General features: G+C 46.9%; 1 protein-coding gene across 1 annotated transcript; it reads left to right on the top strand.

Moving 5' to 3' along the window:
- The first annotated feature begins 176 nt into the window (after positions 1–176).
- On the top strand, positions 177–8,303 carry LOC117898072 (homeobox protein slou). Its single transcript, XM_034807247.1, has 4 exons — positions 177–1,834; positions 2,183–2,447; positions 7,365–7,657; positions 7,741–8,303. The coding sequence occupies exons 1-4, from the start codon at positions 503–505 to the stop codon at positions 7,954–7,956; spliced, it is 2,106 nt and encodes a 701-aa protein (XP_034663138.1). The 5' UTR covers positions 177–502; the 3' UTR covers positions 7,957–8,303.
- The last annotated feature ends 15,083 nt before the right edge of the window (positions 8,304–23,386 follow it).

Genomic DNA, 23,386 nt, shown 5'->3' with positions numbered 1-23,386 from the left:
CACTCAAAAAGTGAACCAGAACCCACTCAATGGGGGCGTGTAGTGCTGCCAGAGAGAGAGAGAGAAAGCGACACCGAGTGAGAGAGGCACCACTCGAAATAGCCCACCACCAACCGAAAACAGATTTGTGTGTGTGCTTCCCCATTTAGCAGTTGACTTGCCACAGGGACACACTCAACGGAGGCAGCGGCAGGGCCACGCATCTGCTGGATTATCAACCCGACACCCGAGCAACCCTCATTACGGTCCAGGCTCTCGCTCTGTGCAGTGTGAGTTGTCGTCGCGCTCGCTCCCCGGATTACGCTCAGGATAAGCGGATAGGAAAGCATCGCCAGATATTGGAAGATACGCGCCGGCCTCAGTGGACAGTCGATTGGCTGCCATCAAGCGGACAAGACACACAACGCGCAACAACACATCGTGTGAATCGTGCAGTGATTTTGAGCAGTGTATCGAACACCAAGTGTCAGCCAGTGTATTGAAATCAGCTCGCAGCATCAACATGGTCATGTTGCAGTCGCCGGCGCAAAAGGCCAACAGCGACAATCAGCCAACGGCCGTCGGGGGCCTAATGAGTCCCAACTCCAATCCGGACTCGCCCAAGTCAAACACCTCGCCGGAACTGGGCAACGTGGAGGCAGGTGCTGGCGGAGGAATAGCCACTTCTACGCCCCCAAAGATACCAAAGTTTATCATCAGCGCCGGCACTGGACAGCAGGCGGTGGCCAAGCAGCAGGAGCAGGAACTGCGCTACTCCATCGAGCGACTCAAGCAGATGAGCAGCGAGTCCGGCAGTCTGATCAGTCGCCTCAGTCCCACGCAGGAGGGTTGCCCGTCCGACAAGGATAAACCCAACCACAACAATAACAACAACAACAGCCTGACAAACCACAACAACAATAACAATAACAACATTAATGGCAGTGCATCGCGTCGATCGCAGTCACCGCCTGCTCTGGGAGCACCCAACGTTGTCATCAACAACTTCTCGTCGCCCGCTCAACAGCGAAAGCTCCTGGAACTGAGTGCCGTGCGACAGTTGGCGCGTCCCGAGCCACTGCAGCATCCACACGCGGCATTGCTGCAACAGCATCCGCATCTGCTGCAGAATCCACAGTTCCTGGCTGCGGCAGCGGCACAGCAGCACATGCACCACCATCATCATCATCACCATCACCAGCAGCAGCAGCAGCAGCAGCAGCAGCAGCAGCCACATCCGCACTCGCACTCGCATCCACATGCACATCCTGGAGCTGGTGTGTTCCATCTGAGAGCGCCCAGTGCCACCAGCAGCACCACTGGCCCGCCCTCGCCAGCCACATCGCCACTGTCGCCGCCCACTTCACCAGCCACACATTCCGAGCAGCCGACGAGCTCCCCCCTCGCAGCACCACTCGCCAATCCTCCCGCACATTCCACCCAGCCACAGCAGCAGCAGCAACAGCCACAACCAGCACCAGCACAGATCCTCTTAAGCAGCGGTCCGCTTCCGGTGAGTCCTCTGTCCGCCAGCGACATGGATTTGGAGCGCATTAAGCTGGTGGCCGCTGTGGCCGCTCGCTCCAACCAGGCCCCAGCTCCGAGCACATCCGCGGCAGCCGCCACCGCCATCGCCTCCAGCTCCACTTCAAACTCCGTCTCACCGGCTGGCCGGGATCTCAGCGACTACGGCTTCCGAATACAGCTGGGTGGACTGGCGGCAGCGGCAGCAGCTGCGGCTGCCACCTCACGCCAAATAGCAGCCGCTAATTATGCGCGCAGCGACACCAGCGAAGAGCTCAATGTGGACGGCAACGACGAGGACAGCAACGATGGATCACACAGCACGCCGTCGGTAAGTGTGAGGAAAAGGGAACTGGTCATTGAATTCGGACTTTAGTTATATATTTTATTTAAAGAAAATATTCGGCTTTTATGCCCATATAGTGAAATTAAATATAATTCACCTCAAATCCAGCACTTAATCAGAGTGTTAATATATTAATTTTAGTGATTTCATTTATAGTTTTGTTTAGAGATTTAAAAGCAACAACATTCTCTCATCTTTCCCCAATTTATTACTGGAAACTATTTATTATGATTTCTATCATTGAAATTTTATAGATAGAGATGTGAAAGTGAACAATTTACATGATTTTCCAATACAAAAGTTAACATAATATATTTATATTATGTCTTCCAGGTCTGCCCAGTTGATCTGACACGTTCAGTGACCACAAATGCCACGGCAAGTGCCAACTCTGCCTCGACCAGTGCCTCCAGTGATCGTGAGGCGGCCACCAAGCGGCTGGCATTCTCAGTGGAGAACATACTGGATCCCAACAAGTTTACGGGCAACAAAATGCCAGCCTCTGGTCATCCGTTTGGACATCCACGGCAATGGAGCTACGATCGAGATGAGGAGATGCACGAGAGACTAGACGATGATCAAAGCGAGGATATGTCTGGTGAGTTTCACTATGTTTACAACAGGGGCATTGACTTTACAGACGATAAATAGCAAATCACTGTGGCAGTCACTAGGTAATCGTTGCCAGATTTGAGTGAAAATCACTTGGAATTCAGGGCACATCCGAGAAAAACACGAGATCTCTCGAGTGTCTCTGGGAATTCACACACACAAACAGTGGAGATGTATCTGCTATAAAGACAGAGACACAGAGATAAAAACGAGAGAGCAAACCACCTGCAAACATTTGCGTTTTGCTCTTCCATTGAAAAAGTACTTTTTGCCTCTCGATGGGGGGGAGCAGCCACCCCGGGTGGGTGGTGGCATGTTGTATTTATACTGCTGCTTGTATCGTTTTTAGGTATGTTTTGATTTTGAATTTGCTTTTGCCTGAGCCCCACACCCACACCCACTCCCCCTCCCCCTCCCACACACACCATCCGCAAGGGTGCCACCATTTTGAAGCACTGGAGAGATTTTTCTGTTGCCAGTCACGTACCATGTGCCGGGGCTCCCTGTGCTGCTGTGTGCTGCCTGTGCCTGCCCATGAAAGCATTTATATTTTTCGTATATTCAATGGCAAACAAATGCGCAAATACCAGAGTACCAATGCAGAAAAAACAACAGCAGGAGGTGCACACAAACTTGTTTAGACCAGAAAAGGATATGCACTCATATCCAATAAGGATTTTCAATAGAATTGCTTTTAATTGATTGATTGATGTTTTAATTGGGGAAAAGCCATTGCATTTTGGGTAAAAGTTACGTTTTCCTTTTTTGCTCCCATCCCCTCCCTGTCTCTCCCTCACTCTCCGCCAATGTTTGTCTTGCTGCGGATCAGGTTCCGGTTTTCCCAATGATTTTTTTTCCGGTTGCTGTTTTTCCTTCTGGTTTCTGGCTAAAATTTTTGCTGAAAATTAATTGATTTTCATGCTCGGCTTGCTGCAAAGAAATTGCTCAAATAAAAATTTGCAAATTTGATTGAAGTTGCTGTGGGGGCTGGGGCGTTTGGGTCTAAGCTCTTGCCAAAGCGCCAAAAACGTAGAAAAAGAAAAATGTCTGCGGGTGGACGGGGTTGATGGAGCTTAAGCTCAAGTTTTGCAATTGACGGAGCGGTTTGTTTGGATCTGATTATGAATTGGGGGCTCTGAATCGTTGACTTAATTGGTAATGGCTTGTGGTTAGGGAGAAAATAATTGAATTCCGCTGAAACTTTAGCGAAAAAAAATTGTTGATCGTTCCTTTAACCCATTCCCTGTGATCTTCTTTGACGCTCGCTTTGGCTGTTTGCCTTTGGCCAACATTGAAAGGCATGCGTTGAATATATGTACGCGTATATGTAGACTGCCAATTAATTTACTCACTTCAAAGTGCCATTCACACACTCACTCACTCACACTCGTACTCATTTGATGGCAGCCCTTCGTTAAGCGCTTATGTACGAAATTATAGCACAGAGAAAATGGCGCACAGCACAGCAGCAGCTCCTGCCAGCACCAGTTCCAGCACCAACCTCATTATCAACGACACATTATCGGCCATTGCTGGTCTGTCCTGCTGTCCGTGCTGTCGGCTTTTCTGTTTGTGCATTTGTGTTTGTGTTAATAAAACACAATTAACTCCATCAATGGTGGCCCCTCCGAGGGCTCCGCTCCGAACATAACTGCTAATAAAAGCGGCTGAATGGCCTCAGCACCAGCACCAGACCCGGCCAGGAAGTGGCTGCCCCGCTTGTAGGCAAACATACGAATGGCGGAAAATAGACAGGCAGACAGACAGGCAGACAGACAGGCAGTCACAGCGCAGGGCAGGGGAGACATTGCCACGATAATGATGTTGGAAATAATTATGTTGCCGCCGCCATGGCTGTTGCTGGCAGTTTATTGTCGGGCCTGGCCCAAGTTTACAGTCAACCCCGGTCCGGGCTTTACATTCTGTCTCTGTGTTTGTGTCTGTACATCACTCATACGCACTGTTTGCGTGCTTGTATTCAACGACTGTTGGTTGGTTGATGTTGGTGTTGGTGTTGCTGTAGTCATTAATTAGCAAGGTACTTAATTACCGCACATTCATTAGGCGCTTCAATGGCGCTGCTGCCCCCCCACGTTTGGCTTGGCTCTGATTTGATGGCCTATTGGGAGGAGGTGCTAATGCGACTCTGCTTCTCTCGCTTTGGCTTCGGATTAGCGTAATTATGCGGCCTTTTGTCATTGCGACTAATTAGATTTTATGGCACATACATATACCCCAAACTCTCCTTCTCGCTTGGCAAGTGCAGCAGCAGAACGCGCTGGTTAATAATTCATAAATATTACGCATACAAGCGGCATGCATGCAATTCTCCAAGGCGCCATTCATTTCGTCTTAGGCGCAGCGGCAGAGGCAGCAATTTGCATTTCATTTAAATTGCAAAACAAAAGTGAAGCATAAACCCAACACAAACACAAAACTAGGCAATAACTGAGAGCGAGAGAGCGAGAGAGAGAGCAACAAAAATAACACAGCTTCCCCGTGTAGATACAGATACAAACTCGTACATGGCAGTGGCAGCGTGTTGCCTGCATAATCCAGATAGCCAGACCAGCGTCGAAAATGCGCCCCAAAAGTCATATGAAAAAACATGCGATAACTAAGTAAGTTGCTAAGAGGGGGGAAGGCGGGGTATAAACTGGTTCTGTGCCAACATTTAAATGTGGGCGGGCATGGCCTGGAACGGAACGAAACGAAACGGATGGAGCAACAGCAACCAACCCCCGGACACACAAACACAAAAATGTAAAATGGCTGCGAGAAACTTTTATTCTTTTTGCAGCACTCCATTTGGCAGCGCTCTCTCTCTCTCTTGTTCTCCCCTGCATATGTATGTATTAGTGTTCGCACTCGGGGGAGCACTCGCTCTCCGTGTGTGTGTGTCTCTGTCGAAGGAAGGTTGGCTGTGCGACAATTTCTCGAGAGCACGGGCCTGGGTTGTGGAGCACTCCACTCGCTTTTACGAGTATTTTTCGTCCATCAGCAACTCATTTATTATTTTATGAAAATGGCAAAATGAGACGACAAACGCTCCCAGGGGTCGCATTGGCCAGACGGTATGCGATTACAATGATTGCCAGTGCCACAAAGAACTTCCAAATTTATAAGCCATTTTGTTGGTGGGTGGATGGGTGGGTAAATTATGCGCCAGTTTGTGGTAATTAACACTCGGATTTCATAATTAAGTTTAAATTGTATGGCTGTAACGCCACACACCATTCCACTCGATGTCTGCTCAAAATTGCTCCATCGAGCATTCCATCTGTGCATATGAGCCTTTGTCTCTCACCCTCTCTCTCTCTCTTTTTGCTCCATCATATCATCAAAATTGCTTATGAAGTGCTTCTGCCCGTAATTATAATTAACTGCAGTCATTTTCGGCAATGGCAGATAAGCAGAGGCAGAGGCAGAGCAGAGGCCACACGATTCTGCCATATAATGATGATCAGCATCAGCCCTTTATGAGGGGCCATTGACTAAACGACGACCCAAGACTCGCAAGTTGTGGAAACTTTGAATTATTCTTGGCCAAAGTTGAGAGTCGACTCTCAATTACATCCTCACACACACACACAGAGACTCACACACTGGCAGATTCTGGCTTACTTGCCGTAAATATGCATAATCCTTTCAGTATAATTAAACGTCGGCTCACAGTCAGCTGTAAATATTGAACTTTTGCCTGTCTGGCCAAAAGGCTCTGCCTGCCCTCTCCCCCGCCCTGCCAGACATTACGCATTCGCCATGTTGCAGCGTTCAGTTGAATGGCCATCGTAATTAGGCGCTCCCACCTCCCACCCGCTTGCGGTTGCAACGCTTATTAACCAGCTGTGCCCAGCAGCTCTCCCCCCTTCGACTTTTCCGCGCTCTGTTTGCCAGCGCATTAAGCCTCCGACGGCCAGTCAGTCCGTTGGCTGGCTCCCCTTTCGTTTTGTGTGTGTGTTTTTGATGCTGGTAATTCAATTGACTCAAACCAATTGTGGTCAGGGCCAGTCGTCGACTTACATTCGGTTAGGTATTGATGAGGCAGGCTGCCAGGTCGATGCGGCGGCGGCGGCTGACGGGCATCTAATGTGCCATTAATGCATATCAAAGTGGCTGCAAACACTCCACAGCCCATTACCAGCGATAATGGGGCACCGCCCTGTCTGTCTGTCTGGCGCTGGCCGCTGAAAATTCGTTAAATATTAAATGAAGCGTTCACGTAAATTTTCGGTTTAATTGGCGCACTGTCTGTGGTGCGCTTTTAGGCGCATCTGCCTACACTCTCTCCCCGCTCTAATTTCATGCAAACATGGCCAATCATGTTGGCCAATTACCGGGGCAGGGCCATGCATTTTCCATGCAGACGAAAAACATCTTTGATGGAGGGTTGACACTTTTCTCGACCCTTTTTATCGCCTGACTTGCTCAAGGGGTTGTCATTTCGTGTTGCCCCAATCGCTTTTCTCCCCGCAGCGAAATTTGTTAACAAGCAAAGTTTTAATGGCCTTAAGCATGATCCGTTGTCTGGGTTGGGGTTTCAGTTTTGGTTTCTTAAAGGTGCAGTCAAGAGATTCCGTAAGAGATTTACGCTATGAGGCAACATCCACAGTGCTCGACAGTTGGTCAGTGTGGGCGCTGCCTTAATTGAATTTTGATTGCCGTATCGATTGCAATCAACTCTGATCCCATCCCAAGCTACTGCCCGGTCCATCAGCCATTCACATGTGCGCCGAAAAATTCCAATTAATCCAGCAATGATGCGGTGGTGGCGGTGGTGGCTCCGAGGTGATTGATTTCACTTCCGCTGGCCAATCGTGGACACTGGCCATCCTTGATGGATGGCCACTCGCTCGAGGTCTGTTGACTTATGCAAAAATTATCATTCCCCTCTGCATTGCAGCTCAGGATCTTAATGACATGGATCAGGATGATATGTGCGATGATGGCAGCGACATTGATGATCCCAGCAGCGAGACGGACTCCAAGAAGGGCGGCAGCCGCAACGGCGATGGCAAGTCTGGCAGCGGCGGCGGTGGTGGCGGCGGCGGTGGCGGCTCCAAGCCACGACGTGCCCGCACCGCCTTCACCTATGAGCAGCTCGTGTCGCTGGAGAACAAATTCAAAACCACGCGGTACTTGAGCGTCTGCGAGCGACTGAATCTTGCGCTCAGCTTGAGCCTGACTGAGACACAGGTGAGCAGACGTTCCCTTCCCCTTGGACATAATCAAACATATCCACAGATCATTAAATTTTCTATTGAAATTTGTTTGCTCAGGTGAAAATCTGGTTCCAGAATCGTCGCACCAAGTGGAAGAAGCAGAATCCGGGCATGGATGTCAACAGTCCGACAATACCGCCACCCGCGGGCGGCTCCTATGGACCCGGTGCCTATGCCAGCAGCTTGCTCTATCCGCACGCCGTGCCATATCCACCCTATGGACCCTACTTCCACCCTCTGGGCGCCCACCATCTGAGCCATTCGCACTCATAAAATTGCAAGATGCAACAGCGTTTGTTGCAACTCTTCGAAAAGCGAGGGAAGCCGCCCGAGGTGACGAGGATCCCCAGTGGCGGGGGAACGAACAGATAAATCTTGTAAATGTCGAACTGCTTTAAGTGTGTGTTTTAGTGTCTCTAGTACATTAGTCTTTAGTTGTGTTTTTGCTGTACATAGTTCGTGTAAAAAATAAACCTAAACCTATGGATATGATATGAAATGATATGCTAGCGCTTAGAGAACCTCGAATGCCATATCTAGAATTAAATTATAATATTACTTGTAGCGTTTAAGTGGCAAGCAAAATCAAAAGCAAAGAGCAAACCAAAAATTGCATTAATGTCAAGTGAAAAATAAACATTTTAAAAATAAACCAAAAAGCGTATCCTTAAATCACATTGCCGAATATCCATTGTACTCACGAGGGTGCGAGGGATAAAACAATTTATCGCAGAGCAGCAGAGACACAGAGACAGATACGGATGCAGAGGACACAGAACAGGAGTCCGTGTGTGTGGCGGCAGAGGCGTGTGAAATGACAGGACAACAATGCTAAGTCAAGTGTAAAATTTTAAATTTGCTTCTCATTTGCCATGAGCGGCTCAAGCACTCACACGCACTCCGAGCACGCCACCCAAACACTCATTCAGTCACTCACTCGCCCGGCTATTCAATTATGTGGCAAACGAATGCGAATACGAAATTTCTTAATCCGATTTGTGTGATACAATGCCAAGCGAGCGGGGCCAGATCTTTTGCTGGGTGGTCGGAGCAGGAGGTTGTCAAAACAGTGACAAGCAAATGAATAAATTCACGCGCGCACACCTCTCCCATTGATATTATAATCGCCAGAAGCGGAACAGCACCGCAATTGCCTGTCCACGTCCCAGGTCTGAGCCAAGATGCGTATAATTGAAACAGAAATCCATGCATGGCCGCTGCCAGCTCGATGCTCGATGCGGATTGACTGCGACTGACTGCGAGCTGACAGCGACAGCGGTGCACAAAGAGGACAGAACAGCAAGCGAATACCCCCGTAAAATCCCTTTCCATCTATTACCATAGACAAAGACACTCTGTGAAAAGTTGCACAAGCGAAAACATTTCCAGGACTTCTTTCTGCTGCTTTTACTCTGAATTTCTTTGGGATTGGCCACTGCATTTGCTCGCTAAATAAATTATTAAAAATTTTGTGCTTTTACATTTGTTTGAAGCTTTTGCTTAAGTACTTTGCAATTAGTCGCACAAATCCTATTTGCACCCACATATACTACGTACGAGTATGTGCACACTCTCGCCTGTGTATCTGTGAATAAGTTGGTGTGCGTTAATTTCTGTAAATGTAAGTCGCTAAATTATTCAGCTGCAGACATGTGAGACATGTGAGCAAATGCTGCTGCACGCCATGCAAACAGCAGAGAGGAGAGCAAGAGCGCAGGCGAGTGGCACGACGGTGGGCTCAAAGTGGGGAGCTGCTTGTTTAATTTGCATAAAATTAAATGCTAATTTTAGTTGCACACACATTTTGGGCCATGAAAGTTCTGAGTGGGAGTCTTGAGCATTGCAGAATCGAAATGAAATCGAAATTGAGTTCTGGATAAGTTCTTTGAGATCTCATATAACACAACACTTGTCTGATTATTAAAGACTATAACTATGTCCTTCATTTGGCATCCTTTCATCGGCATTTTCTCAGACGCCACATTTTCCCACAGCGAGTCCTTAGTCACACTTTCACACATGTGTCTGTTTGTGGTTTGATCCGCTTCTCCAGCTACTCCAATTCAGACCCCCAGGTGGCAGTTTCAGAGCGTCACTTCATCCGGACAGCAGCCATCTACATATGGATGTACATTGTTGGGTGTAATCTACACCCGAATCCCATGGCTGCGTGTCTAAGTTACACCCAATTTCGACTCGTATTACAAATTAAAATGTGCCGCAACCCACAGACGGGCACACAGACGGAGAGACGGCAAGCCAGACCCATTTCCACGGACATTGAGAGGGTGAGAGTGCGGCATGACAGCGTTTTAAACTGATTAGCTGACACTAGGAGCTGGGCTGCCTTTCTCCGGCTGCGGCTGCGACTGGGGCTGGGTTCTTAGACTGCCACGGGTCAATGAGATGCTAAGCGTATGACAGGCATTGAAAGGGTGTCGTCGGAGCAACCTTCAAAAAGATTGTTTAATTTTTAAGCAGCAGCTTCCCTCTCCCCTCTCAGCAGCCGAAAAAACAGTCTCGAATGGAGGAAGGAGTCGACGGTCGGCAAGGATTTACCGGAATTTGTTAGATGTTGCTTTGTGGCTTTGACAGTTTGTTTTCTAGAGGAGGGGATTGATGGATTTGCCTTTGCTTCTGCTCTACACTCACAGTTCAGTGAGCATATCCTGGCGGGACCCGGGTCTCGATTGATTTATTTGCCTCGAATTCCCAATTTAGTTTTTTAAAGTTTCAGCTAAAGGCCCAAAACTGTCAACGGTGGCAACGCGTTTGGACGGGGAAATCTCAGCCTAGGATTTATGATTAATCGCTGGTAATTATATTGATTAATTGCCTTATTAGAGTCGTTCTACGTCGCTTTGGTTTAAGGCGTGAGAATCGAGTCTCCGGCTGCTGTTATGGATCATAATTCCACGCCATGCGGCGAGGGGAAGTCGAGGGAGCGTGCTATGATTTGTTGTAAAGAATACTTTAAAATAGAACAGCTCCGTGACGTACCATTCCATTCGATTGTCCCCCTCTTTAATTACCAGAAAAACCATTTGGCGCAAATGTTTTTCTTTTGTTTTTTGGCTGTTCGTCTGGTAAATAAGAGAGCAAACTGCCGCAGCTCTTGCTCCTTGGTCAAGGCATAATATTTCATTACATGCTGCGCTTTTGCTTTGTTTCTGTTGCCGTTTCAACCATTTCGACGGGGCACTTAAAATTAAGCGCGCCCAAATCCCCAAAGACCACAAGCCCAACATAAACAAACTAACTGAATGAATGCAGCAGAGTTCCGGGGCCCGTCCTTCCCCAAGGAATACGCCAGGAGCGGGCTGTGGGCTGTCGGGCCACCGCAATCATAAAAATAATAACCACATTATTGTGTTTAATAATGAAAAATATCATTTTCGGCATAACTTTTGGCTTTTGTTTGTGCAGGCCACCCCAGAGCCCAGCCCCCCACCATCCTCCCAGGGCCACCCGCATTTTGGTTGGTTGTTGGGCATCACAAAATCAGAGCAAAGCAACCCTTAACATTTTCGCCTAAGCATATTTTCTAAATTATCGCCAGCTATGGGGGAGTCGTCTCGGAAATCGGAGTCTGAATCGAGTGCCTTTTCCTTAATTTGTGGGTGTACCTCCACCCCAACTGCCGCCCCTGGCATTCGAGCAGCCATCAGAAAGGGGTGCGTCTTGAGTACCTGCTGGCTGGCATCCACAGCCACCCTCCAGGCTGGAACTTTGTTGTTTTATTGGCATGTTGACTCTTGAAATTAGTTTTTAATATGCGCAAATACTTTTGCATATTCCGAGCCCTGCCAAGAGTCCACCCATCCAGCCGCGCTCGATATGGCCAGATGCCCTTATCAGATACACGTTCATATCGCGTACACGCATAAAAAGTGTAAATATTTGTTAACAACCAAAATGCAATCCACCAAATTGTTTACCCATTCTGCCGCACCACCCCTCGGGCACACTGAGGGAAAAAATCGCTGCATATTGACATCAATTAAAGTGCATCAAGTCGACACTCAAACAAACAATGTAATTCACAACAAATGTGTTTGAAAATTGCTCGACGTCGACTCTGAATCCGTATTCGAATCTGGGCAAACGGTAACAGGAACTATTCATTAGCTAACCCCAAGGGGCAGGCAAGCGGCAAGCAAAAAAAGGTTCAACAAGGACCAAGCCACAGCATCCCAGTCGGGGGTATACACAGCTACCCTTGTTTCAAAAAACTTCATGCGGCGAGATACGGAAGCAGGAAGCAGGAGCTAGAGCCAGGACTAAAGCCAGAGGCGACAGCGGCCACATTTGAGTGCGTTGATTTGCGCCTTGAGCTGGTTTTCCAGGGCGGGCCGTGGAGGTCAACGGGAATAGTTCTATAATGAACAAAACACATTGTAAATTGTCCTGCTGGCATGGTAGATGGGTGCACAAGTGTGCAGGAACCCCACAAAATACAAAAATACACTGGGAGAAATGTTGCAGCTCTAGAAGAAAATCTTTACTACTAAAAAGCTAAAAGAAAATGCATTAAAGCAATTGTATTGCTTTGTGTGTGGCTACAGTTCGGATAAATGCCGTGAACTTCCTTCTATTTCTTCAGTGCATTTCGCATCTTCCCTTCTGGCACTCACTTAGGCATGCAAACAAAATGGCAACTCCAACTCAATTTCCTCTGGCGCATTCTGCTAAGTGTAAGTCGGGTCGGGGTCGTTCGATGTAAAAGGCAAATTAGCAAAAACCAGCCCGGCAATTTAAAATAAAATGTTCTTGGGCCACCACACCAGACTCAGGCAGAGAGAGAGACGAGACAATTCTCAACTGCCTTTTACTCTATTAGAAACTTGTCCCCAGACGATTCAATTTAACTACCCAAGGCAAAAAGACACTGACACTGCAGGCCTGAGTGCCTGGCTGCTCGGCTGTGGCATTCTCGGTTGAGGCACGCACAAATCACAGCCACCACCAAGGACAGGGCAGGACGGGGCAGGGCAGGGCAGGCGATACAATACACATGCAAAACTGCTGCCACAGCTAATTTAATAATTTATCATTTGGCTGCGAGGCAGCAACAAAAGATTATTTAAATTCGCGTGTTACACGGACGGGTAGAACGGATCGTATGGGATAGAATCTGATGGGTTGGGTTGGGACGGCAACTGTTAGGGTTGTGATTGCAGTAGAAGAAGTGTCGAGCCGCTGGCAATGCAGTGCAATAATTTACAAATTTCCACACCCCCCAAAAATGAAGAGGGGTACTGAATGCACAGGGGCTAAGGCAAGGGGTGCAGTGTGTCATTTGTTAAATTATTTAAAATTAAATGATGTGGCAGAATTCAAATTTCTCAACGCACTGTGGCAGAGTGTCGGGAACTATTCTAATTGGCGCAACTAATGGCGAATGCAACGAATCGTAAAGCAAATTGCCAACAAAAGGCAAACAAATCCTTGACAAACATAGAACGAAAACGAACCCTTTGACGGAGAGGAGCTGTGCTGCGAGCTCTTGAAACAAATTTGTTTACGCTGCGTTGTGAAATATTTTGATTTATATAGACAGGCACTCGACATCTCTCGACATCACACACAGGAGGAGCGGAGTGGGTTAGAGCTCTCGTCCTGGTCGCATGTGTAATCCTTTCGTGCCCATTTCAATTGTTCGATTTGACAAATTGATTTTCACTTTTACTCGCTCGAATCGGTTCGCTCTGATTGCTTTTGGCTTTGGTTTGTTTGCTTTGGAAATTGGCATTTTCGTTCCCACTGCTGCCACTGCCACTGTGTGTCTCTTTCACATTTTTTGGCCACATGTGCGTAAATATTTATTTAGTTCTGGCCACACCACAACCAGTTTAGTTTAGGCCCGCCCTGCCCCACCACCACCACATTGTCGCCCATCATTTAAATGCATGCAAATTGTTGGCTTTCCTCCAGATCCCATTCACAGAGCATGCCCCTTCTGCCTCTCTCTCTTTCTACACTCTCGCCTTGACTCGATTACGAGATGCGCTAACAGGAACACGACGACTTGGTTGAAATTTATGTGCCATTGGGCAAGGGAACGCTTTAGCCGAAAAAAAACAAAGCGAATATTAATTGCTTTTGCAAATGGAGTGCGCTATCCAAAATGGCGCTGACCAGCTAGTACTACACATAGTTGGTAACTTGGCCTTTTGTGTTCCGGCCATAAGTGGAGAGCATTTTTTCCGCCCCTAGCTAGGCATACACTGAGAGACAGAGGCCAGCAAAACTTAAGGGAAGAACGAAAAATTCTGCTAGATATAAATTGAAGGAATACCAAGGAACACCCAACCAGTTTCCATCTTTAAATTACTTGAATATATTTATACTTTTACTGGACTTGACATTAGTTACCTATCAAATCTGTAAATAATATTTACATATCCGATAGATTAGAAAGAATATCATAATCATGCCCCAAAATTAGTTTCAACCCAAATGTTCTTCATATTTTTGTATTCTTTAACCTTTTCTAGGGTTTAATCCACTCCCAAACATCACCTTCCTCTTCAGCTTGTCTCCCATTTCTCTCAGTGCTGTGTGTGAGCTTTGCATATGGAATCATAATTTTTTCTCTTGTCCGCCATGTCACTAAACCGGCCATTGTTCTCGTAAACTAAGCCCGGCAATTGCAGATTGCTGCCCCCAATTCCAGCCGACACATTTTCTATGTACGAGTGTGGTAGAGCAGTGGTATCCCTGCCCCACCACGTTGGCGAATATAAATTGCGGCTTTATCAAAGCTCACGTCAAATCTCGTTTAAATTAATGAGTTTGAGCACTTTTTTGTTGTGTTTGTTAGGCACACGGCTGGCGCCTCTAGTTTGAAATTCAGTTTATTTATGCGTCATAAATTGCAAGAAAAAACGATGGAGACCATGCAACCGGAGACCAGACCATGAGGCGAAAGGCAAGACAGGAAATTTTGCCGCCGGGCAAAGCGTTAAAATTATGAAACATTGTTTGGCACTTTGCGATGAAAGCTGAAATCGATTAGGGGGGGTATGCCATGGAGGCTAGCAGTCTCTCTCTCTCCAATGAGCTCTCTCTCTCTCTCTCTCTCTGCAGTGCTGGCACGGCAAGTGTGAAATGAGCAGCAGTTAAGTAGTCATAAACTTTCAGGCGCAGAAGCAGCAACAGCAACAGCAACAGAGACTGCCTCGAGTTAATTAAAATGTTTAGCCTGCCGAAGTGTTGATAATGACAATCTTTATGTATATATACACAAGGCAGGAGAGGGAGAAGACGGGGCCAAAGACGAGTCGACTGCAAAGTTATTAAAGTTATTGTGGCGTGTAATTAGCTGACGAGCTGTCAACAATATAAGAGTCCTCTGACTCTGCCTCCAGCGGCTGGATCATTTTATGGGTCCTTGCTTTGTTTGCCAGCCAAATTGTGGACTGATAAATCAATTGCGGAGGCGCTGATTATGGTGGGAGCGCTGAGATATTATCGCTGCGGGGTGAATTCTCATCTCCGAGTTGTTTGTTTAATTGACTTGTGAGCAGCGTTTTACCCTGCCCTCCCAGCACAGACTCTAACGCTGACTCTGACAGTCAGTCCATAACTAATTTTGTGATTTGGCATGCTGCGGCGTAAATTACGGGTCCTATTACAGGACGCAGGGCATGGCAAATGCCGACACAATTATGTCACGCAGTCGAGGCGGCATCTCTTTTATCATCATCATTGGATTTAGTGCGCTTCCGTTTACATTCCACCTTTCGATTGGTCACGATTGGCTCTGCCCCAAGGCGCCGGCAGCTCCAATTGCAGAAAGTCTTTCCCTCTGATTGCCTTCCCTCTGGCTTCAATATTGAGAGTGGCTGTGTCTGGCTACTTCCTGCAATTGTTTTTTGTATTAATTAATTTAATTTGTTGCCGGGGCGAAAAGTTGGCCAGTCCTAATTGAAAAATGCGCCTAAGCTGATAATTAGCATTTTGTGATGGGAATGGGAGAGGGGAGGCGGAATGGGATTCAATTACTCATACTTGAGGCGTGAATGGAAAAGTTTCGGACAGTCGGCAAACTTTTGCCTTAGTTCCCAGGCTCTCTCGTCCTTCAAGTGACCGCTGCTGATGCTGCTGCTGCTGCTGCTGCAACTCTAATTGGGCACAAAATACAGAGACACACACGAGCAGAACGTTGCAAATTGTTTTATCACAGTTTGGGGCAAACCTTTTGTCGGAGTATTCGTCCTTCCACTCCCACTCCCTCACTCTCCCTGCCACACACTCAATTAAAACTCAAGACCCATCATAATGCCTGCGCCTTTTAGTCTTGATGTTACAACCTTTTCGAATCTCCTCTTTTTTTTGCTGTAAAAAAGGATTTATTTTGATTCTTTTTCTGCACAATTTTTTGTCGTGTTTTTTGGGTGGAAAGGTGGACATCGTCGTCGTCGTCATCTGAAAAGTGTGTAAAGTTTAAAGAGCCTTAAGGGATTATTCGCACAAATGTGTTGAAATTCGGGTCTTAATGATAGACCAAGTGCCAAGCTAACCAACCAAAAAAAAGAGAGACTGTAGAAAAAAAATGTTGCTGAAATGTTTCTCCACAAAAAAAAAGGACAAAAAAGGACAAACATTTTGGGCCGTGGCTTATGGCCATTTATAGATAAGAAGGTGGCCCGGAAAATTGCCAAAGCTCTGGCACTCGACCCGATTGACTGGCTGCTTATTAGTGTCCTGCCAACTGTGTCCCCAGTCCGCAGTCCCCTGACCATTCTACAGCTGCGACAGGGATAAGTGGGCATAAGCCCACAAAGGAACCTTTCTCTTTGCAGGCGAACATTTGCCAAGATTTCTGTACGGCAGGTGGCTGAAAGGCAGAGTCAGCGTCAGATCACGGACTAACAACTAATTTTCATTTAATATTTTTGTAATATCCCTTTATTTACATTTATTTGTTTGTTCAGCGTTGACTCTCGCTGACATTTCTACCCGCTGATGTTTGCTTCCCCGATTGTGTGCCCAATTGTTTGTCTGTTTGTCCCCTGCCGAAATCTGTCAACTTCGCATTCGAGACTCTGCTCAAGTGGACTTCTCGAGTGACTCTCCGGGAGATGACTTGTCGCGTGTCCAAATATTGTTGTTTACACAGCTTCCACGAGGACAGTTTGGACAGTGAGTCGGACCGTTGTAAGGGTACCAAAAATCACTAAAATTATCACAATTTATATAAATACAATTGAGTCTTAGGGAGCATAAAGATTTTACATTTTGAGCTGTATTTTATGGTGTTTTATGCGTACCATGAGTAGTGCATTTTTTCGTCACTTTCCTCTGTCAAACTTTCAATTCTGTAAGCTCTGACCACATCCCGTTGCTGTCATTATTCGCAGTCTCTGCTTGGCCAACTTTTAGTTCAACAAATTGTTACCTAGACAGGATACAACTCGTACAATGTGCCTAAGCACTTGCCATGCGGGAAATACCTTTGGGCTCCTGCTGCGAACCCAACCGGAGGCTTTCCTGTCCCCGCCCAAAAGCAACGCCCCATTACAGGCAACAACAATGCGAAATAGCAAAAACAAAAGGCAATCAGAAAAGGCGCACTGCTTAAAGTAAAAAAAAAATGAAATAAAATAAAAAACGGAAGAGGAAAAGGAAAAGGAAATACTTGCAGCTAAGTTTCCACTTTTCATGGCCGTTGAGGGTAAATTATACTACGTGAGAGTGCACATGGTGAAATTCCCAAACTCTACTTAGTGTCTCATCATCAGTTGGGTGGGGAGTGATGTGGGGTGTGTGGCTGTTGGTGGTGCGTTACCGGAATCAAATATAAAATACATTTAAAAAAGTAAACTTCTAGGTATTAAGCAGCAAATGCAGAGCACAGGCAGCAAAAGAATCGGAATCGAAATCAGAATCAGAATCAGCAGCAGAGCAGACAGAGAGACAAAGCCGAGTGGATGGGACACTAAGTAGCAAATGCAACTGACTCTGTGGCAAGTGGCTTACACTTACACCATCCTGCCAGCACTCACTGGGCTGAGGGGCGGTGGCTAGGGGCGTATGTTAATTTGGTTGCTACACAAAGTGAGATTGATTTCGGCATCCGTACACTTGACTTGAGTCGATTTAAAATTTCTGCCACCACAACAGCAGCATGAAATATTCAAATGGAATTCAATCGCACACACAGTTCGATTTGTTCTCGAGTGCGACTCCAGACACAGTCCGGACATGGAGAGCTAGAGGATTCCAGGGCCAAAGCTAGGGACAGCTCTTAAGTGCGGTTTGCAAATGTCAATTGGCCGCTCGGCCAAAATCGAACCGGTAACCGATTGCATTTTAATTTTCCATCTCCCTTTGGGGCAAATGCTTTTCCTGCTGTGGCTTCTGCGTCTAGGTCTGTGTCTGCTGAAGAGATTGGCAAACCTTGCAGAAGCTGGCATCGATCTCGTTTTCTTATTTGCATTAAAAGTTGTTTGCATTCACTTAAAAGGATAAGCAATGTCCTTTTAATGGGTTTCAAATTGAATAAAGGATTAAGTTGTTAGTTTAAAATTGAATTGCGTGCGGAACCAGCCCAAAAGGGTTCGTTTTGCGCCCCGGGGCACAGGGCTCAGTCCCTGCCGGGGTTGCCATCCCATTTCACGCTGCTGCCAGCAAATCGAACATCGAACAATGAACAACAAATATGTGAATGGTATAAAAACCAATAGCTATAACGACCTGAAGCCCATCCACTAATTAGCAACGGCAAGCACATTAGCGACGACAGTCCTGGCAACGAGCGGCAGTGAAATCCTTACAGGATCGGAGCGACATTGCGCTCTGGGGTTGACAGCAACCAGTAATAATTATTTGGCAATTTTGGCAAATCAAATTGATGCGCGGGGCATTGTCATAGCGACCAGATGCGTGTAACGCCGTGCAGGTGTCGCAGCGCAGCGCCGCATCCTGCAAGTCCTTTGCTCACTTTCTGCCAGCGTAAAACTTTAACGAGCACATTAGCAACATCCCCGGAATGAGTCGCATTCATTCTGTGGTGTGGCAACGGGAGCAGGCAGCCAGCCAGCCAGCCAGCCAGCCAGCGAGCTCTGCAGCGATTTGTTAAGCCCACCTCATGCTGCGACCTGGACAGGACAGGGCTCACAATTAGTTGCCGGTGGTCGGGCTGCTCATTTTAAAACTGCCAAGTGAGGGCCAACCCAAAGCTTAATTCCCCGTCTCCTCTCCTCTCCTCTCGTCTCGTCTCGTCTCGTTCTTATTAAAACAGATTTCCTCATTATAGCAGCAGCAGCCCCGAGAAAACCAAAGCAATTTGCAAATGTCCTGCCCGAGTGGCTGGGGCGATTCTTTGTTCCGTCTTTGGACATTTCGAGTGCCACCACAGACTTGTGTTTGTGGGGGACTAGTTGCCATCTGAGGGGGGAATTCCCTTGGGGCCGATCCTTGTTCTGTCCCGTGTGTGATTGAGAAAAATCTGGCGCAACAAATGAAACCGAGCCAACATGAAAGGTGATGCCCCGTAATTGTGTTCCTTGGCTTTGGTATAAATTAAATAAATTGATGCCCCTGTAGTGGCAGTGCCCCGATGATGGTTTGAGCCAAATGTAGCGTGAATCTTAAGCAGAAGTTACAGCAGACAAATGCAAATAAATTAATCCTTGTAAATCTAACATCAAACGATACTTCTTCAAGCTGGGGCTGCTCTGCTCGGCTCCTTGTGGCTGCTTAGCCCTGCCGCAATTCGCGCATTATAATTACTGTAGTTTGTTGTCTGCCACAGAGACAGAGTCACCCCACTCTCCCTCTTCGTGCTGTTTTTCTTGGACAAAACTTCCTGGGGGCCAAAGAAAACACGGGTGCAAATGTCTGACTCCTGCCACCCAAAAAGTTATTCGCCGTTGCGTCTCCTTTAATTATGTGCTGGCTTTGTAATGTCACACTTAAGAGGATTTTGCGCAGAAAGTGGCAAAGTAAAGGGTAGCAGTGACATAAATAATCAACCAGCGAGGCTTTAACTCTCCCCACTTTGTGCCTCTCCGAATGCTGATAGTTTTATGTTTGTTGCTGACAAAGCTGGGAAGAGCGAGGGGGGCCAGGCACTTGCCCAAAATTTGTGAACAATGCTCGATGTGGCCGCGTGGCTCTTTGCGGGCTCAAACAATGGCAACAACTGTAACCGATTTGCCAGCGGCGTTCACATAAGTATGAAGCAGCAGCAGGAGGAGGCAGAACTGGAAGACGGGCCACGGTCCGGAGTCCCCAGTTGACCGAGGCACACGGCCACAGTATAAACAACTCAATTTGAATGCATTTAACCGCGTAATTGAGCCACGTGCCACGGACTGCTACGCGTGCGCTATTTGTGGCCAACCACCCGCCCTCGCAACACTCTTCTGCCTGCTACTGTTCCTCTTCCCCTTCCCCTTCCCCCTTCAATCAGCGTTCCGTTCTAAGCGAACCAAATTGCAAACCAATTGGCATGCAACTGGTTTTGGTCACGGCCGGCTAATGGGATGGGCCAACGGCGGGTGGCGGCCCAGTCAAATGCCCAGAAATTAGTGCGTAAATGTTTTCTCACCAAATAAAAACGTCCGACTGGCACACTGGCAAACTGGCAGCCTCGTGATGGTTTGTGCGGGTCTAACTTGGCTGTAGCCTGTCTGGCCTTTGTGCCTCATTTCGCTACGCTTTCTGGGAAATTAACTGCGAATTATTTTGGACAGATGAGGCAACGTTGCCGTTTGCTGGCACTGGGCAAGGACACACGTTCAATTTCGTTGAATTTGCAATGCATTTCGAAAAGGGAAAGTCCGCTTGACAGGTGATTGGTCCCAAACGGATGAGGCTGCCTACTTCGATGATGATGATGAATTGATGACGCGTGCTGACTAAATGTAAGCCAATTGCTCAGTCAAGTAGGCAAAACAAGTGTGAGAAACGATTTCAAATGTGCGATTATGTTAGGGCTGCAAAATGAGTTTAAACAAAACGTTTTAACGTTAAATATGATTTTGAAATATAATTAACATCCATTTAAGTAGAGAAAGTGGAAACAAATTTAAGTCCAAAACTTTTATCAGAGCATAGACAATGCCTTCACGTTCGGTAAAAATATTTTATTTTGCATTTCAAAATCTAAGCGACATCTAATCTAGCCTCAGGGATACACTCAGGGATAGACTAATATAAAGATATATTGTCGGAATATGCTAAATATTTGATCAAAAAGATTGCCTTCCCGATGAGTCTTTCTTTTATGTCTGTGAATTTCTGTGAGATAAGATGAATCATATGTAACTGTTAACCATATGTAGTACATTGAGAGCGGGCGTTTCAGCAATGACAATTAAAAGTAATGTTTTCAAGGCGGATGTTCAACCAATGGTCCCAATATGTTCTAGTTGCTGCTCCACACCCTTTTTATATGTTTCAGTGTTCCGCCTTTAATCGACCATAAGCACAGCAAATATAATTTTCCAGCGCAAAGGTAGTTTACAGTTTTATTGCCCATGCGCAATTTCAAATATTAATAGCGCCGAACAACAAAAAACAGAAAGCGAACCAGTTGCAGCTCGCAGTTCGGTTAAGTTCCGGGGACAAACAATGGTAAAAAAGAAGCGAGTAACACTTCCTGGCAGAGCTCTAGCTCGGAAGCTGCTCAGCTTCAATATTACATGAGCACAAATTGCAATTTAATCCACAGATGTCAGCATTACGATCAGTGTCGCTGTCTCTCTGCCTCTGTCTCTGCCTCTGGCTCAGCCCTTTTGCACGTGCCCGGGCTCTGGCTCTGGCTATGGCTAGTGTTCCGGCTCTGCTCGGCTACCCGGCGTGTGTCAAGTTGAAAAATGGCATTAAAGTCACATTGACAATCATCAAAATGTGATTCGCTTGGAAAACAACAAAGAAAAATCCACCCCCCTCGAGCAGGTCTGACTCAAGACACATGTGCGGCCCTCACACACAACCACCCACCCATCCCACTCCCTGGCGACACTTTAGCGTATCCGGCCACTCCCCTCCCCGCTGACCCACGCACTGTCCACCCCGCGCACTCTTCATCAAAATGCCCTGCGCAAATCTGTCATATAACTTTGGCAAAAGGACTCTTGGGAGCTTGTTTATGTCAACTTCTGGCCATAATTTATATGTGCCCCTGCCACTGTCCCTTGTCCTGGCATATGTATGCATTTGAGATGTCCCAGTGGGCGTGGCATACTTATTAAATTTTAATTGCCATCGGATAGGGTGCAGCATACTCGCACTCGCATTGTGTGCCGAAGACACTAGCAAATGGCAAAACTAAATGAACTAAACTAAGTCGCGACTTTATCTACCACTCACAATTAGACATCCAACTTGGCTGCTCGTGCGAATGTCATTCGCAGTCTCGCTCTGGCTCCCAGTCTCCATCGTTATCCCACTCCCCAGTCGGGGAGTTCTCTGTCGCTTCGTTCCTCTGTCTCTGCAGTTCCCATTTATCTCCACTTCGGCAGTGGGTTTTGGAGCGCACTCAAACGCGAAATTGTCGCCAGCGTCGAGCAGCAATCCAAATTCAATTAAACAAACACAATAAGTTCTCGATAAAGCCGCACTGATAAAGAAGACAAACTAAATATTCGCATAAAATTTACTAGCGCCAACCAGCAGCAGCAGGAGGGTTGGCAATGGAAGGGTGTGTCAGTCGGACAGACTCTGTTGCAGCAGAGTCAATGGTGCAGATTAAATGTGGCTCACACCACACACAAATACAAACACACAAACACGCACACACACTCGACACGATGATGATGATGTTGATGTGATGTATGCGTAATCTGAAGCAATTCAGGCGCATAAGAAGCAGCGCTCCTCTCGTGCGAAGCGTAAACCAGAAAGGAAACGAAGCCCAAAAACCCACTGAAACAGGCACCCGAAATCGAATTCAAATTCGCTAAAACTCAGCTCAGATTATGCAGCGGGCAGAGTGGGAGTGGACGGATCTTAATTGCGTGAATGTCGCGCTTTGATTTTCCAGCAATTTTCCGGCCTGCCCCGACTGTCAGCCAACGGGATTGGAAAGCAATTGTCTTGGATTTGCGTCAAGGCGTTGGGCGTTGGGCCTTGTTAAGGGTAGCTTAACGGTGCCGTGCCCCCTTCTAATTTATCGTTTCACTGATTTGTGTATTGGGTGGGCCACAGGAGCGTACTGCGAGAGGGTAAGTTATGGCACTTAAGCCACTTGAAGTGCATTTGATGGACCCCATTTGCCGAACGCCTCTGGCTTGGTTAGTGCGGAAAGTGGAGACATTTCCTAAGTGTCAGTAAATTGTATTTATAGGCTTGGGTTAACTCTAATCTCATGATTATGCCTCCAATGAAATGAAACCAGAAAGAGAAGTCTCAATGCGTTAATGATTGAAAGAAAAGTTCGATGTGTTGGGAAAACTATTTAGACTTCCGATTTTAGATCTAAAACTCTGGAAAAATATGAAAATAAAATGCCATCACATATCCTCCTCGTTAGTTGGGTAACCTCTCGATTGTTCCATCGGCAATCCCGGAACTTTAATGACCAATGACAGGACAATAAATCACTGGCAAAACGACGCTGTCAAAGAACGAGTGACAAGGAAGAGGAAAAAAGAAGCTCAGTAAACCAGCGAAAATACAAACAATAAAAACAATGCCACAAAACAATTTCACAAGAACAGCCCCCAAACCATCTGCGTGGCAAGGAGTT

This window comes from Drosophila subobscura, chromosome O (assembly GCF_008121235.1).
Source record: "Drosophila subobscura isolate 14011-0131.10 chromosome O, UCBerk_Dsub_1.0, whole genome shotgun sequence".
Classification (NCBI taxonomy): Eukaryota; Metazoa; Arthropoda; class Insecta; order Diptera; family Drosophilidae; genus Drosophila; species Drosophila subobscura.
The sequence above is the reverse complement of the archived record's forward strand: the minus strand, read 5'-3'. Positions and strand labels throughout refer to the sequence as shown.